General features: G+C 40.9%; 1 protein-coding gene across 1 annotated transcript in view; it reads right to left on the bottom strand.

The window, feature by feature from the left end:
• Window positions 1-19265, bottom strand: part of MPZL1 (myelin protein zero like 1) — a 35555-nt gene that overhangs the window by 8048 nt on the left and 8242 nt on the right. The window contains exons 2-5 of the mRNA XM_081951680.1: window positions 18677-18837; window positions 12373-12586; window positions 7548-7680; window positions 2871-2976 (exon numbers count right to left, since the gene is read on the bottom strand). Coding sequence (XP_081807806.1) covers window positions 2871-2976; window positions 7548-7680; window positions 12373-12586; window positions 18677-18837 — 614 coding nt within the window. The remainder of the gene's footprint in view (window positions 1-2870; window positions 2977-7547; window positions 7681-12372; window positions 12587-18676; window positions 18838-19265) is intronic.

A 19265-nucleotide genomic window follows, 5' to 3' on the forward strand; every position in this document is an offset into this window, starting at 1 on the left:
GGTGCCCACAAAAATGACTGCCTGAAAATAAAGAATTATAAAATAACTGTATTCCAATTCTAAATTTGATGTGTTTTAATTCATTGCCAGAACTTCTGGTAACATTTTAAGTATAGAAAAACAGATAGAAATCAAGGGATAAATGCTACATATTCAAATATACTTCTAAGGGTTCCAAAAGAAAGCACTTCTGATTCTAAATTTCCAAAACAAATCAATGGTACCCTGATACCGGGCACTAGAATCTGTGCTGATATTAAGAAAAAAAGTTATTTCTATTTCTTTTGATTTAATTCATTACAGTTTCTTTGATGTCTCTATTAAAGGAACATAAAAATAGTCTGTAGAATAGGGATTCCATATGGGCTGCAGAAATCCAGTGAACATCAAGTTGGCAACAATTTAATAAATCATTAATTGTAGGTTGCGATACAGTGTCTGTCTGAGTAGATATGACAACTCTACCATAAGATGCCTGGCTGAATGTATTTTTGTATTCATACAATGTTCTCATACATGAGATGTGTTCAAATGCAAGCCACAACTGGCAAATAGACACAAAGCAACACACAGTTTGAACTATGAACTATGTGAGTTGTTTCAACACTATCTAATGGGGTCAAACCTTTGTATTTTTAATTAAATTCCATAACACAAATGTAAGCACTTTACCATAATCTTCTCTAAATTGACATATGTACAATAGAGTACATTGTAGTAGTGGTATAACTACTAATTATTTATTTAGTGTATTAGTGGTACACTACTACATAAATACAATCTACGTTTACTTCTACCAATTCACTACTGTGACACTGTAGGTAAAAGGTAAAGATTTGCCTTGTCCAGTCGTGTCTGACTCTAGGAGTAGTGCTCATCTCTTTTCTTAACCAAGAGTCAGCATTGTCCAAAGATATTTCATGGTCATGTGGCCAGCATGAGTATATGCCAAAGACATACAGAACACTGTTACCTTCCCACCAAAGTGGTACCTGTGCTTTCAAACTGCTAAATTGGCAGAAGCTGGGGCAAATAAGGGGAGTTCATCTTGTCACAGAGTGCTTGGGTTTCAAACTGCCGATCTTCTGGTAGACAAGCCCAGTGTCTTAACTGTTAGGCCACTGTGCCTCCTTTACTATTACAACTAAATTATAAAATTAAGACGAATAGCCTCCAAAACCAAGTCAACTTCATCCATCAGTATTGCCAGGCAGCAAAACAAACCATGTCATCAATACCATTATTCCTTTTAAGGAGCTCATAATCCAGGTCTATATTTAAGTACTGACTCATCTGATATTCATAACTGACAAGAAACTCCATGTTGGTAAACGGTTGACACTATTCCTTTGGAACTCATCATGTAAACACTACCATTTGTTTCCTTCCCCTACTATATTCTAGCAATTAATAAACAAAATCTTGCCAGCTAATTTCTGGACTTACAGTCAAGACTACTAATAGTAATCTGCAACCACTGAGAATATCATGTGGAACTGCGTAAGTTAGTTAGAACATAAATTTACATTATAATATCAAACTAACAATAAGTAATAACTCCATGTATATAAATTTCTCATTTTTTCAAAAAACTTCATGAATGTTTGAAGAAATTTTATTCCTTACTTAAGGATCTCAAATAATATCATAAAGTCTATTACTTTCCACTAAGATAGGTAACTGTGAACAGATTTGAAAAAGTAAAATGTTTCTGATCAATACGATTTCTATTATGTCTTTCCATCCAACAAAAATGATTCACTGTAGGAAAAAAATAGATTATTTATTTCCCCACTTCAAGTCATCCTTACTACCTTCTGCTCTATACCTGATTCCAAAGTCCCTAGATCTGTTTCCAAGTTACACTCTTAAACAGTAGTGTGGACCCAACACTAATGGCGAAGATCAAGAATAATAATGCCTACAATACTATATATATATCTAAAAAAATTAAATACTTAATATTCTCAAAGGCATATAATCACAGCTGAAAGAAATTGAGACACTACTATGGAACAGCTATTTACATAATCCCCTACATTTTTATAAATCAAATCTCTAGGCCATGAAGGTAGACTATATTTAGTAATTACAGAAACTCATCATTTATTAAGATTAATAGTCCTGCAGTAGTTTAGCATTGCCAAAAACAGCAAGTATATCACAACAACTGAATGAAAAACTGTTGCTGGACCATAGAGAATATTTTAACTTACTGCACCTGTGTATGGTTTGCCAATTGCATAGTGGCAGATAGGACAGGACTCCAAGGGGTTAAGGTCATTGCCCAGAGGATCGTTGGTTGTTCTCTCCCCTCTTGGGAAGAGCTTTATAACTCCTGCTGCCTTAAGAAATTTCAAAACATTCTTAAAAATCCATCTCATCCTGGGCACCATTTTTTTGAACTATTACCATCTGGCAGATGGTACAGGATAATAAAAACAAGGATAAATAGGCTGAAAAACAGCTTCTATCCTAGGGTAGTAACTATACCGAATTCTACTGTATAGTGTAATATTATTGCAATTAATTTAGAACTTAGGTTTTAAGTTCAATTGTGTAGAATGTGAAGGATATGTGTTTTTGTTTTATTTTTTATAGTTATAATGTACACTGAAGATGGCATTTTAGTTGTACAAGGTACAATGACAATAATCTAAAGAAAACTAAACTAAACTAAACTAAACCAATAAAAATAATAGCCAAAAGATAGCTACATTTCTCACCGTAGGTTCCATCACAGCAGGAATTTTTCCAGATACTTTTCCATGCATGTGTTTCAGTGATGAATTATCCCTTCCTCCCCTTAACAAAAACACCACCTTTCCAGTCACTAGGTAATCTCCGAGTCAGAGTATGATACCATTTACCTGATGAGATCGGATGGGCCCGCTGTTTACCAAAACCTCTGTGTCGGAGGGAGACTTCCGTGGAGCCTGCTTAACTGGAGACATCAAGCTCTCAGAGGTACTGCAGCTGATGAGGTGGCAAGCAGATTTTGCAGAATAACATTCAAGAAGCAAATCCAAGACAAAACAAAACAAAAGCAAATGATGGCAAGATGAGGTGGCAATAGGCCAAATAGATGACCTCAGTGAATGACAGACAACACATACATCCTTGCTTTATACTTGCTCAGATCAGTCATGACTACATTTTCTCCCTTCACATACAAAGAAGAAAGTCCTTCCACTCCAGGTTAGGTAAAGAAACTCATAACCACATAAAGAATTAACTCCCCTCCCCCCATCTTCATGTAACGTAATTTAATTTAGAGTTTATTACATTTAAAAGCCACCCAACTCCATTATGACTCTGTGTGGTGTAAAATATATCACAATTAGACTAAACAATCCACACAATTAAAAATACAAAGGGACCTACTGGAGAAAACCATCATCATTTCACAAATTAAAACAACTAACCAAGGTCCTACCGTTCACTATAGCCCTGGCCCTGGGAAAAGAGCTAGATTGTAAGAGCTCATCTAAATAATATCAGGGTAGGGAAAGAAGGGATTTCATCTCTGGAGAAAAGATGCTACCCAAAGATAGACAATTTCCAGCATCTCCTGAATTGACCAAGCTTAAAAAATGGAATCCAGACCTGCCAACTCTGCCAGATAATATATGGTTGACAGTACTAGATTATCTGAAAGTGACTACACTGTATAAAATTTGCCGCTGGGAGAAATACCTAGCTTGGCTCTAAAAATATCAATATAAATTCCATTAACTCTTTTCAAAAATATTAGCATAAGATCTACAAATGTTTTGGTCAATAGCTGCTGATGGGAAGTATACCCAAAGTATCTATAGTTATCATATTGGGGAAATCTAATTTAGATTGGTTTTTTTCCTAAATAGCAAACATAGTGATGCTTAAAAATGTGTGAACCCTTTTGAATTTTCAATATTTCTACATCAATATGATCTAAAACATTATTTTTCTCCATACATATCCTAAAACTAGTTAAAGAGAACCCAATTAAGCAAATAGATTTAAAATGTCTTATTTTTTCTTTTTTCATTGAGGAAAATAATTTCAAGATACTTATTTTATGGAAAAGGTATAGGAATATTTCAGTAACCAGTGTATCTCCCTTGGAAGGCAATAATTGCAACTAAAAGTTTCTTGTAACTTTTAAGCAGTCTTACACATCAGCTTGGAAGAATTTTAGTCCATTCCTCCATATATAGAAATTCTTACATAAGCAACTGTTTCATTTCAAATTATGTAACTTCTCATTCCTTGCATCAGCTGCCCACTTTAGGTTCTTCCTCAGCATTTCTATAAAATTAAGGTCAAAATTTTGACCTGGTCATTCTAAACATTAACTTTGTCCTGTTCAAACATTCTTTGAAGGTATCACTTTGCATTTGGGTTATTGTCTTGCTGCGTGATCCACTTTCTCTGGAACTACAGTTCACAGATACCCTGACCTTTTCCTATAGAATTTGTTGGTACAATTCAAAATTCATAGTTCCATCCATGATGGCAAGCTGTCCTAGTTTAGAGGCAGCAAAACAGGCTCAAACCATGATACCGCTGCTTCCATGTTTCCCAGATGGGGTAAGGTTGTTTTGCTAGATTGCAGCATTTGCCTTCATTTAAGCCAAAACATTCTATTCCTCATCCGTCCACACTATATTCTTGCAGTAGCTGTCCCCCTTATCCATGTGGTCTTTTGCAAACTGTACATGAGCAGCAATGTTCTTTTAGGGAAGTACTGACTTATTTATTTATTTATTTATTTATACATTTTATTTACCGCCCATATTGTATCCAGTGGCTCTTTATTTCTTCTTGCAATCTTGCCATTGTTCAATAATCTGCTGATAGTGGTCTCACAAACACTGATATTTGCTAATTTAAGAAAGCCTTACATTCCTTATATATTATCCTGCACCCCTTTGAGCCCCCTCAGAGAATTACACACCTTGGTGTAATCTTGATTTGTTGACTATTCCTGGGGAAGGTAACAATGGGGTTCAACTGTTTCCGTTTGCATACAATCTGCCCGACAGTAAACTGATGGAATCAAAGCTCTTTGAAAACAGATTTGTAACTTTTTCCAGTTTGGTGAGCATCAACAACTGTTTTGTTGGAGGTCCACAGAAACCTCCTTGTTCAGGCAAAGGGACACTTCTACATGCCTGTGTTGGGAAGCTTAGATTTTGATTCTGATTATCCAGAATTCTATTCTTTAAATAAGGACAGGCCCCTACACTTGTACATCTGATTATCATCCCATTCATTGAAATATCTAACTCTAATTTTCCCTTCAAATGAACAGATAATCCTAGAAGTTCAGCAACTTTTGCCACACATAAATATGAAGCTTTGGATCATTTTCCTCAATGAATAAATGAACAAGTATGTTTTGGACTCATTTGTTTAATTGAGTTCTCTTTATTTAGTTTTAGGACGTGTGGAAAACAAAATCATGTTTTAGGTCATATTGAGGCCAAATATTGAAACTTTTAAAAGATTCAAAAATTTTAAGCATCACTTAAAAGCATATGCAAGTGTGACAATGAAAAGATGACAATGCTATTAAGCAGAAAGCAGCCCTCCACTAATCAATTTTGTTATTGAACATAAATACTGAACATTCAAAAGGCAGACATGAGATATAAAGCAATACAAGAAACACATTACTGAGAAAACATACTTAAGAGCTAGCCAATGGACCTTATTCATATTGAGACTAAACCCCAGCACATAACGGTCAAAGGACAAATAAGCATCTGGAATCTATTCTAAGAGAATGTGCAACTCTGCACTGAACCAGTTAATAATACTGAATTCACAGTTTGTGCATAAAATATTTTCAGGTGCACTTTTTTTTACTGACAGCAATCTTATTTTTTTTCTCATAGTGCAAAAAGTCCAAATATTCAATTCATGCATGCTCCTGAATTAGCTGCTTCTGAAGGTACATAGCCTTGTTGCCAAAATGGAAGAAATGAGACAACAAAATGCAAACAACAGATGAGATATGCTGCCCCTTCACCAACAGTCCACAAAACAGAAATTCAGCATAAGTGTTGGAAGTATGTTAGCAGGATAGTAAGCAAGGGAGGCAGAAATGTATATACATATGGACATGAAGTACCAAAGAACTACTGGCATGATTAGTTACCATGATATATAGTGGGACTGGAAGAGATGACCCAGCCCTGTTACATTCCCAGTCTTGCATCTATATCAGGATCTCTGTAAGGAAAGGAAGATAAAAAGCAGGATCCAATCCCAGCATACCAAAGCAGTAATAGGGGGGGAAATCAAAGAAAAAAATAGACATTGTGATACTGCCATGCAAGAAATTACCATCTGTCTCAATCAGTTATAGCTCTGGTGTTAGTTTATTTAGAAATTAAATATCATATTATATATATGTGAGTGCGCACACACACACAAATTCTCATTTGTAATTACTAGAATAGACATCCCACCACCTAGTAACCATCAAAAACACAATATAGTCAATGAAATCAATGTTAATATTTGATGCATGGAGGCAACCACAAAAGAACAATGATTTTATACAAAGGTAGTCCCAAACCTTCAGAAATAATACACTTGATGAAAAATTATTATTCATATTAAGATATGACATCCTGGGTGCAGATCAGTATTCAAGTGTTACACAAACAATACATGCACAAGGGAAATTAAGCTTTCCACACTGAGCCAGAGCTTATACAGCCAATTCACTGCACTCATTCAACCTTACCACTGACATCTACTGCAGCACTTTCTAAATTCTGCAGCTGAAAAGAAGGTTACAAAAAAGATGCCAATTACGTACACCCAGTACAAATTGACTTTTTAGCAATGTATGAATAATATTTACTGGATCTACAAATGCAAGAAGTCAGGCCATGAAATGATTGATCCTGAAAGAATTGTTATGTGCATTATTTTGTGCACCGGGCTGCATTTCTGTTGGAATTAAGTGATAAAGCAAAGTAAATGTCACCACCAGTTCAAAGGAGCCCATCAACCAATTTGTTCATGGCAAATAATCCACATTGAAGATATTGTCTAATAGAAGTTCCTTAAAGCCAAATTACAGGAGGCATCATGAGTGCAACAGGAACAAAAAGAAGTCATGCATATGGTAAAGCCAGTGAAAATAAGAAAAGGGCAGTTTTCCCAAAGCCAAGATTGGAAAGCTATGGAAAGCGGACTGTTGTAAAAGGAACTGGCAGCCATACCCCCAATCTTAGAGAAAAAAAGTTGTGCCATCCAGAGTGTAACCTGCTAGTGACACAATCTCCCTTATTCTGACAGTTGCAAGGGGGTAGTTTTAGCCTACTTTCCAAGGATACTAAACTTAATGGACCTATGCTCACAAAGAGGAGCAACATACAAATATATGTATACCATGAAGTTGATAATTTATGAGCCCAGAAGGATGTGGTTTCTAGCTGTCCCAGTAATTTAATCCAAAATATAAATGCACAAATTCATGTTTCAGACGGTTCATATTCCATCCCCTCCACCCTTGCATATCTAAAGAAACAAGTATAGTACCTTACCCAGAATAATGCTTTTTGGAATTCTTCTTTCTGATCATAACACACACAATAAGTATGATGACGAAAACTAAAACTAGAATGCCAACACCGGTTGCCCCTAACACAAGGGTAAGAGGAAATACATACAAGTTACCTGAGGAGAGAAAAAAATACTTTCATTTCAGTTATTATTATATCTTGTTAAAACTGATCACACGTTATTCTATTCAAATTTTTAATTCGATTGTGGATACATCTATATTATCAGTATGCTTTTTAAAATACTTTTTACTTATTAAACATGAAGTGAAAACCATTGATATGTTATATAGCAGGGGTGTCCAAACTTGGCAACTTTAAGACTTGTGGACTTCAACTCCCAGAATTCCCCAGCTGGGGAATTCTGGGAGTTGAAGTCCACAAGTCTTAAAGTTGCCAAGTTTGGACACCCGTTATATAGGATGCCTCTTACCTTTATGTTTTTAATAAAAACCCACAACAACTAACAGCCAACTCAGATTCAGTTTGTAATCAACTAATACTTTTCACAAGCATTATTACCATATGTCCCCAACTATATTACTGCGCATTTGATTTTTTAAAAAAGAACTTTATATTTGTCTCTTTTAATATTTAATTCTCTTAGCATATTTATCTCACCCATCATGGTAATTTTGAATTTTATTTTTGGATTATTTTAAAATATCCTACTTTATTTTCTATCATCTGCAATTTAATAAGCATTCTCTCCATCTCTTCTTCCAAGCCATTAATAAAAAGCTTGAATTGTACAGGGCCCAAGACGATGTAGTAATTTACTCCAATTGGTATTTATTCCACTGTGAGGAGAAACCATTGATAGTGTTCTCCAAGTATGATTTTCAACTACATATATGCTTAACTGTAATGACATCCGTACACTAGCTTGCTCATCAGAATGCCATAAAGTACTTTGTAAAAGGTTTTACTAAAATAAAATTATGTTTTGCTGTAGCATTTCTGTAATTTACTGAAAAGGTTATGAATCAAACAAATCTTATTTCAGATTAAGGAATAATTAATTAATTAATTATTCCTTAATCTGGAATAAGATCAATTTAGTAAACTTTTAAAACAAATTCATGTTACCATTCATGTGGCCTTCAGACCAATCTTATACCACCTAGAAAACAATCTCTCTAGATGCTAATTCAGAGGAGGATGAGCCCGTCCCAGGAATGTCAGGAGGGGTGGAAGATGAGGGCTACAAGCCAGCAGTGGAGGGGCCGAGCACAGGGGAGGAACCAGACAAGCAGCTGTCTTAGCTAGAGGCAGAAGAGGCACAACTGCAGCTGGGAAGCCCAGAAGCTTTGAGTGAAAAGGACACACAGCTGCAGCTGGTCGGTGGAGGTGAAGAAGACCTGCTTCTTCCTCTAGATCCGAGATCATGTAGGGCTGAGAGAAGGTAGGCACAAAGAAGACTAGCCAGACTACTTGTGAGGAGGCAGCCTCGTCCCTCATTATGGGCTGCACCAGGAGCAGTTTAGTTCAGCAAGGGAGTGAAACTATGCTGGGAATGTGTTCATTTCCTTGTTGTGTGTTGTTGCCTTGAACTTTAGTGCCTCTTAACTATGGCATTGCCTTTGCCTTATGGCATTGCCTTTGCCTTATGGATTTACCCTTGCCTTGCGTGTACTTGCCTTGTCTATGTTCTCTAGATTATTTCTCCCCCCACTTCCCATTTTAAGGTGGGCAATTATGGGGAGTACTAGGTACTCCCATGTAACACCTCTCCTGCGCGAGCTGCACTGGCTACCTGTAGCTTTTCGGGTGCGTTTCAAGGTGTTGATTCTCACCTTTAAAGCGCTCCATGCCTCAGGACCTAGTTATTTGCGGGATCGCATCCTACCCCATACATCCCTGCGACCAATTTGCTCTCACAGAGAGGGACTCCTCCGGGTGCCGTCCGCCAAACAATGCCAGCGGGCGATGCCCAGGAGTAGGGCCTTCTCTGTGATGGGCCCAACCCTCTGGAACGACCTCCCCCCTGACATTAGAACCATTACTGATCTCCGCTCCTTCCGTAAGAAACTCAAGACCCACCTGTTCCAATTAGCTGGCCTGGCCCAATCACAATTATGATCTAATCCCTCGACTTTCCTGGCCGGTTATTTTAAATTTTGGGGTATTTAAATTTGGTTTTAATCTGATTAATTTTTGCACTATTGTACAGACTTGTGTTTAATTTGTTTTTATGGGGTTTTGTAATTGTTGTATATAATGTATTTTATTCTGTCTGTCCACTGCCCCAAGTCCCCTTGGGGAGAGGGAGCAGTTGACAAATCAAATCAAATAAATAAATAAATAAATAAATAAATAAATAAATAATAAATAAATAAATAAATAAATAAATAAATAAAAAAATAAATAAATAAATAATAAATAAATGTCCAAGATATATTGAATAGGCTCATCATTGCATTATCATGTATCTTACTTATCAATTTATATCAAGTTAAGGATGCCTGATCCTTTTTTGCATTCTTTCACTGTCTGAAATAAATGTAAATGCTACCACAACATCACACTGTTGTCTTTTAAAACTGCTAAAAATGCCATGTTACTTTTTGTTTCTGAAACTTATTTACACAAAATTTATTTTAATATTGCTCCATAATGGAATTCTTTTATTCAAAAGTGCTTGCAGTCTTGGCTGATGGTGGAAATGGCAACCCAACTTAAATGGAAGACTGGAAGCATAACTTTTGAAGGGAGGGCTTAGTGGGCTTTTATCAGAAAATGGTATATTTTATATTTTGTTATTTACTAGCTCTTTAAATAGACAATATAAGTGTCTCACGTTTGCAGGAAAACAATTAGTTCTTGTAATAGAATGTTTAGACTTACTCCTTAGGAATGAAAATTTCAAACTGACAATTTGCCCCTTGCTAGCTAACCTGAGTTTGGCAGATAGCTAGGTAGACCAGGAAACAATTTTAGGTATACCAGTGAACAGCACGAAGCAATAAGAACCGCAGTTGAAAATGTATCTTTTCTATGAATATGTTTTTTGCTATATAAGATTAACTATACATTAGGATTCTCCACATAAAGAATCTCTCACTCAATCCAGTGACTCTTCTTTTAGATAAAGCAATATTTAGATCCATGCTTCCCATGGCTTTTCCTTCATTACCCAAACTGCTTATCAGAAAGTCTTATCACACTTCGAGGACTGGACATAAATCCCTGCAATCAGTGGTCACTGAATGAATACTCACAACTCGGGGACTACATATTATGAAAACAGTATCACTTAATGATATTTACATCATTTTAACAAATTACCTGTATTTTTCAGAGTATAAGACGCTCTGGGGTATAAGATGCACCTCAGTTTTTAGGGAGGAAAATAAGAAAAAATTCTGCCTCTCCCTACCAGCATCCATCCATATTATCTAGCTAGCGTCCTTAGCAAACAGCCTGGTCAGCATCAGCACATTAGCCTGATTCAGGACAAGCAGCTGATTGACGGGTGGATCGGCCTCCCAGAATACTCCCAATCAGCTGTTCCCAGAGGTGAACTTTAGCTAGTTCGCTGATTGTGAGCATGTGCATATAAACACGCGCTACGCTCGCACGCGCCTCGTTGGGGCAGAAACACAGCTTCAAAAATGCAGCTGATCATTGCAGGGTACTCCAGTGAGTACAACAGGCGAAGCGCGGAACCGGTCCGACAAGGCAGCAGCTGTTCCGGGTTGCCATTTTGGCTTCTGCGACTTGCTTTTTCACCCACCAAACGCTCCATTTGAGAGCCTCAGTTTGCAGCCTCCAGAAGCTCCGTTTGAGAGGACGGGCAGAGGCTAAAGGGTTGGGGCCGTGGCTACATTCGATGTATAAGACGCACCCAAATTTTCACCCTCTTTTAGAAGGGGGAAAAGTGTGTCTTATACTCTGAAAAATACGGTACCATTGGTAATTTCATTGTTGTCTTAATAGGAATACTTTAGAGGAAATTCATATACAGTATATTTTAGGCAATATTTAACTCAATGTAAATGTGTTGGGCAATAGGTTTATATGCCATTACACAAAGAATTTTTTTTTACCGATTTGGGGTAACTTACCTAGATTTGGGAAGCACTGATTAGAACCTCTGAAGTTTATTGATTTTTCTTGGTAAATTTATATATAGCTTTATTTATGCCCCAAAGATCCAAATAGCAAAGTAGAAACATAATCTAAAATTTAGCATTACATAAAACAATTTAACAAATAAAATGATTTATAAGTATTACATCAAACAAACTCAATCTTATTGATATGTTACTAAAGACCTTGTCTTTAGTTAGACAAGGTTAAAAAGTTGGCTGTTGCTACTCTAATTTTAGGATTTTTCTAGATGAAATGTTAACATGTTCAGACGCACTTTTTAAAATGCACCAGATAAATATTCTGCCAAAAACTCTTCAAAAATCACAATACTATTACAGGACAAAATCTTTTGAGAAATTGAATCTTTGTTGGCAACACATTTAATCTAACTTTTGAAAATACCATTTTGTACTTTTTAAAATTTAAATTATTAAGCCATGTTGGGAGATGAAAGTTTATTTGTAATTTATTCCAAAAATCACAGATAAATAAAGAATTTTGGCTTTTGCCATTAACTCATTTTAAGTTATTCCATGACCTTTAATACAATAAAATGCTGGTGAAATTTCTACTCCACTGTTCAGAATAAAATAATGGAATAAAATCCAGAATAGGCAAACAAGTACTTGCTTCAGTGCATTGAAGCAATTTTAGAGAAATTGCTTCAATGCTTCACTCATTAATTTTTCATTCCATCCACTTATTACTATACCTTTCTCCATAACCCTGACTTTGATTTTTCCCGGTGTAACAACTATATCTGGAGGGTTTTTAACATCACAGATATAGGTTCCATTGTCTTGAAATTGCATGTTTGCTATAGTGATTGATGCATCTTTCCTGTTAAGGTCTCCAGCCCAGTTGCTTCTGTCATCAAATTGTGTACTCTTTCCAGGATATGCTTTTCCATTGGAATAATAGAAGAACTAAAATCAAAAATACAAACATTATGCTGTATTAAAAACTTGTTTTCCACCGATTGTCTTAACAAATCTGCTAAGTTTCTTCAAAACTCAACTCATACAATACATAAATTTCAAACCAGTGCAAGAGTGACAAAGATAATATTCTACTTGAGAGCTTGTAAAGCTGCTTTTAAACCAGTTGAAGAGAAACATTTAACATATAATATCACAAGAGTTTTTAAAGTTTTAGACTAATTTCAGGAGCTCAGGTATCTTGCTCTACCCGACTTTCTTCAATTCTGTTTTTCTTTTCTCAAAATAATGTACTGATAACTATTATTAATACTATTACTATTACATGATTTCATTCTGGTATTAGTTTATAATTTTTCCAATCATGTCAAGATAAAAAGATATCTAACCAAGCATGTGAAGTGGGTTAAAACATTTCCTCATCTAAGCAAGGTTTTTGGTGACAACCAACTTTGGTGCAAAATACAATTAATATCTTAACCAACATTTCAAAGGAAAGAACTTTGGTCCTTACCTGAACGTTTCTTTTCGGTAGACGAGAGGGAGGAGCAACTCCTGGGATATTTACACAGCCTGATTGGTCCAAAAGACTGAGGGAAATCTTTTTAACCTCCTCCTTTCCCTGTGGCTCCCAGTTCCTTGAAGTCGCATGACCAGAGCAAGCTGCCAAGAAAACAGACAACAGCAAGAGAAGACCACCACCCTGCCCCTCACCTTGACTGATTATCACCTACATCTAACTAGGATGGGATGTCGCCCCTCCCTCTCGTCTACTGACAAGAAACGTTCAGGTAAGGACCAACGTTCTTTTTCCGGTAGACTCGAGGGAGGGGCAACTCCTGGGACGTACCCAAGCTCAGTCCCTGAGGGGGAAACTAAGATTCGGGGGGAGGGACAGTTGCTACCTGTTGTAGTACCCTATGCCCAAAGGACGCCTCAGCCGATGCAAAGGCATCCAGCCAGTAGTGGCGGATGAACGGAGTCGGGGATGACCAAGTGGCCGCCCGACAAATGTCTTCGAAAGGAGCCCTCATGGCCCACACTGCTGTAGTAGTGGCACTCCGTGTGGAGTGAGCCGTGATCCCCGAAGGGGTGGCAGCCCAAGGACTCGTAGGCCGTAGAGATGGCCTGGCGTAACCATCTGCCAATGGTGGCAGAAGAAACTCTGGCTCCCAAGGAGCCAGGCTGAAATGAAATAAAGAGGGCCTCAGACCTACGGAAGGAAGACGTGTGTTGGAGATAAATGCACAAAGTGCAACGAACGACCAGCCGGTGCCAAAGGCGCTCCCTCTCATGGGAGGGAGCCAAACAGAAATTGGGAAGGATGACCTCCTGCGCCCGTTGGAAGGGCGAATTGACCTTTGGGAGAAAGGTAGGGTCCAACCGTAGGACCACTCTATCCTGGTGAAACTGACAGAGGTCGTCCTTAGATGACAGAGCCCCCAACTCGGAAAAGCGTCTGGCAAAAATCACGGCTACAAGGAATGCCACCTTGAGGGATAGGAACCTAAGGTGGACACTACGCAAGTTCCCGTCAAGGCCCTAAGGACAAGGGGTAGGTCCCAAGTTGGGAACCTATGGACGCGAGTCCCCATCAAGGCTGTAAATTAGTGGCTTCCCTCAGAAATCTGTTGACCAGGAAATGGTGGAGAGAGACGAATGATTGTCCCCTGGTAGAACTGAGGCCAGGGCGGCTACCTGATGCCGCAAAGTGTTGTGAGAGAGACCCCCATCCAGACCTTTTTGGAGGAAGACCAGAATTTGAGCGACCGAAGCCTCCGTTGGAGAAATCCTGAGTGGGCTGCACCACTTAACAAAGGCTGCCCATGTGGAATTATATATCCGCATGGTGGGGGGGCGTCTAGACACCTCGATGGTCACTATAACTCAGGAGGACAAGTTGGCACTTCTCATGAGGCTCCGCTCAAGCACCAGGCGGTCAGGTGGATCCACTGGGGCTCTGGGTGAATCAAGACCCCCTGGCGCAGGGAGAGCTCCTCCCGAGGAATCCTCCATGGGGGAGAGATGGAGAGCTGGACAAGGTCCACAAACCAAGGCCATCTGGGCCAGTAAGTGCTATCAGAATGATGTCCACCCTCTCTACCATTATCTTCCTCAGTGTCCCCGGTATCAGAGGGAGCGGGGGAAATGCGTACAATAGGTCTGGAGGCCATCTGCTCTGGAGAGTGTCTGTTCCTTCTGCGGCCCGGGTCAGGAATTGAGAGAAGAATCTTGGAAACTGGGCATTTGTTGGAGTCTCGAACAAGTCCACCAACGGATTGCCGAACCTCTGGCAAATCTTTTGGAAGAGTTCGGGTAAAATCTGCCACTCCCCGTGGTCAACAGTCGCGTGGCTCAACCAATCAGCCTGGTGGTTGGCCATGCCCGAGATGTGCTCCGACACCACTGACGCAAGATGTCTCTCTCCCCAGGAGCCAAGTTTCAATGCTCCAGCCAAAGGGCTCTGGAATGAGTTCCCCCTTGACGGTTTATGTGGGCCTTTGTGGCCGCACTGTCTGTGAACAGAAGGACGTGGTGGCCCTCTATCGAACTCATGAACAGTTGGAGGGCCAGCCGGGCAGCCTTCAGTTCCAGCCAGTTTATATTGTGGCGAAGGTCCAACAGCACTGTGTCATGTTGGAGTCCATGAGTTGCCCTACAAACAAACAGGCTTGTGTCTGTAGTGATGGTCTCTCGCTCCCCGAACTCCGATCCACATTGAAGAGCCAGGGACAGCCACCACCACAGGGATAGGCGCACGTCCACTGGTAGATAGATGAGTCATGGAGAGTTGCTCATGCATTTTCACTGGAACAGGATGAGGGCCCACTGCAGGGTCCAGGAATGAAGCCATGCCCAGGGGACAATCCCTATGCACAACACCATCTTGCCCAATAGGCGGGCCAAGGTCAGGATGGAAACTGACCGCCTTGAGCACACCTGCCTTGCCAGGGCCTGAAGACTGACGAGCCGCTCTGAGGATAGTCAAACCGTGCCCTCCATGGAGTCTATCACCACCCCCAAGTGTAAGATCTTCATAGAGGGCAAGAGATGACTTTTGGGGAAGTTGACAGAAAACCCCAGGGCTTGTAGAGTCCGATTGGTGAGTTTGAGGTCGTGGACAGCCCAGGCCTGAGAGTGAGCTTGCACGAATACATAGTCGAGATAGCATTGTAGTCTCACCAGTACAGAGTGGAGGTGAGCCGCCAATGCCACCAGGATCTTTGTGAATGTGCGCGGGGCTGAAGCTAACCTGAAGGAGAAGGCCCTCTATTGGAAATGGAGCCCGTTGTAGGAAAAACGCAGGAAACTGCGATGAGCATGGAGGATGGGGATCCCCCCGCCTGATGCCCTGTAGAATGGACCTGAGGGATGACATTTTGAAGTGCCTATATACCAGATAACGACTGAGGCGCTTGAGGTCCAGTATCACCCTCCAGCCCCCAGAGCTCTTCGGAACAACGAATAGGTTGGAGTAGTGAACCAATCCTCATTCCATCCGTGGGACCGGCTCTACCGCCTGGATGTCCAGCAGATGTTGTATGGCTAGGGACATCAGACGACAGCGTTCCGGGTCCCAGGATGGTGGAAAGGTTCTGAAGAAAGTCGGGGTCATGGAGAGGAATTCTAGACAGAGGCCGTTCCTGACCGTGGCCTATACCCATGCATCTGATGTCACTTGGTCCCACTGATTTGCAAAGAGTTCCAGACGGCCGCCAATAGGAAACCCCAGGTTGGAGTCATTTCCCTTTGTGGAAGGGGCGCCCCCTCCACGAAAGGGCCTCCTGGACTGATCCTGGTACCTACCTCTGTCCTGGTAGTAGGGCCTCTGGAACTGCCTATCAGATCTATAAGGGACGAATCTCTGATGCTGATACTCTTGTTCAGGGGCCCTGAATGACTGTCTACGGAATGAGGACGGACGCTAGTCCGTCTTCTTGGTATTGGTAGGCAAGACCTTCTTTTTGTCTTTGTTCTCTATGAGAATCAGACCTAAGGATTCGCCAAAGAGATTAGTCCCAGTGTAGGGAGCAGCCGCCAGACTCCACTTGGACTTGTTATCCATTTGCCAATTACGTAACCATAACAACTGCCTGGAAGTCACTGAGGTAGCTAGAGCTCGGGATGAGTACTTTACAGCATCAAGGGTGACATCTGCCGAAAACTGCGTGGCGGCAATTATCTTTGTGATATCCTGGTGAAGTTGCTCATCCTGAACAGGAATGCGTCCTGCAACTGGCGAAACCACATGACTGTTGATCGGGTTGAAATAAGAGGTAGCTGCAGCGGACTTTATGGCCCATGCCGAGGCGTTGAAATTCTTACGTAATGTAAGCTCCGCCCACTTGTCCTCCGGCTTCAACTTATCAGCCACATCCCCTGACACTATGGATGAGGCGTTGGCTAGGGTGGCTACTTTAGGTATTTGAAGCGCCTGGGAGAAGGCCTGCTCCATGTTATAGAAGTGGCCGTCGTTGCTCTCTGGATTAGGAAAGGTGGAAGGGCAAGCCCACTGATTCTTTTCCACCTTCACAAAAAGGGGAGGAGCAGGGACCTCCTCCTTGTTGGTCACTGTATTGGAGAACATGACCAAATTAGGGTCTCCGGGTGGAGGAATGGCAGGATCACCTGTCCCGACCTTAGTGGTCTTCCTAGCTTTGTTTAACAAGGTTTTAAACATTGGATAGGCAAAGAGATTTGGAAAGGCCGGGGGATCCGGGAGGACAGTCTCTTCATCCTCCGAAATTCCCATGTCCTGACTGGTGTCATCCTCTAACACTGAGCCCTCACTGACTATTGAGAGCGAAGGAGGCCTAGCTGTCTGATGTCTAAAATCTGAGGAGCTCCTAGCTTGATGAGAAACCTGGGACCTAGGTTCCCTAGAAGAATAACTTTCCCTTAAGGAAACTGCAGAAACAATTCCCTTGGAGATGGCTGAGGAAATAAGTCTCTTGATGCTCTCAGGGAGCAACTCCAGATCTTCAAATTCATCTTCTGAGTGTCCTGGGGCAGGACACTGTGGAGGCAGGGTGTAGGGGGAGAGGAAATCCCAGGATGAACCTTCCAATGGATCCCTGACCTCCTCCCTGGGCCTTTGAGGAGAGGCAGGAGGGGATGGGGAAATTTCCAGCCCAGATTGCCTGTGTGTCCCAGAGGGGGAGATAGAGGGAGAAGAAGGGCTAAACCCCCTGGGTGGAAGGCTGATTGGTGGGCATTCCCCGGGGGCCATGAAGTGAACTGCCTGCTCTCTGCCATTGGTGCCACTCACGTGTCCTCCGATGTCTCGCCCAGAGCCACCAGCCGATGCAAGGGCCTTGTGGGAACAATTAGTGGGCTGCTGATGCTGAAGCTTGCCAGCCCGACTCGACCACAATGCAAGCCAACGATTCTGGGCCAGAAAATGGCCACCTCCACATGCGCGCTTCCAAAATGGCCACCTTCACATGCACGCTTCTGAAATGGCCGCCGGAGGTCTCTGCACAATTTAAATCGTCCTTTTTTTCTTCAGCAGCGGCTTGAAAAGCTTGCTGCAGCTTGTTTCGCCCAGGCACGGCTTCCCGGTGTTAAATTAAGCCGTCCGTAGCCTGATCAGCGCCTCTATCTGGCAGCCCTTCCCGCGGAGCTGCAGAAATGGAGCCTGACACCCCCGCAGTTCCAGGGATCGGACAGAGCTCCAGAAACTCACGAGGAGAGGGCGAGAAGTGAATTAGCCCTCCTTCGGCTTGCTGCGGGACGGAGGACCTTATCCCTGCAAGACAGCAGCTCAGACATTTAGAATTTAAAGTAGCCAATAGATCAAATCCAAACAAATACTAAAATTTACTCACTCTCTCTGGGAACCACAAACCCAGTGCTTGGACCAAAAGACTGAGAGGAACTGGGAGCCACAGGGAAAGGAGGAGGTTAAAAAGATTTGCCTCAGTCTTTTGGACCAATCAGGCTGTGAGAATATCCCAGGAGTCGCCCCTCCCTCGAGTCTACCGGAAAACAATCTGGCTTTCAGTAGTACAGAGAGCAATGCAAGATTAGGCAGGACTTTTTACTTCTTATGATTTTCTTTTGCAAACAATATCTTACCGAGACAGGAGATGATGATCCCTCGCCTTGGAAACTCCAGGTGACAGAAGCTGAACTGCTGATCACTTCTGTGGAAGTAAAAGTGCATGGAAGCTTTGCCTCAGTCCCATTCTCCACAGGAAAGTCTGTCGGCGTGTATACCTCCACAGCTGAAACCTGGACTATCAAGAACATCATTACAAGAATTGGAATACCAGATCCTTCATAAATATCAACACTCTCCAAAAGAAGATTCTAGAATCTATTAAATCTAAGAGATGGAGTAGAAAATCAGTTTCACTTATCTCATTAAGCCATCATGTGGCTGGTTGGTTTTGATTTTGTATAAAGTATGGTTGCAATATTACAATTTACTGCCATGTGCATACCAGACTTTCTATGGATTCTCAGGAGAGAAATTCAATACAACACATTATTTCAGAATTTTTCATCTTTATTATGCAGACACCTAATTTCATTTCCCAGCAAGCCTAATTTAAAGACAGAAGACAATATTACTTCCCTCTTTTGCTACCCATTTGATATAAGAACAACCACTTGCAATTCTAAAGTGCAGAATGACAAAATGTTTTTCTCTCTACTTAATATT

Source organism: Natrix helvetica, assembly GCF_964273705.1.
Source record: "Natrix helvetica genome assembly, chromosome: 4".
Taxonomy (NCBI): Eukaryota; Metazoa; Chordata; class Lepidosauria; order Squamata; family Natricidae; genus Natrix; species Natrix helvetica.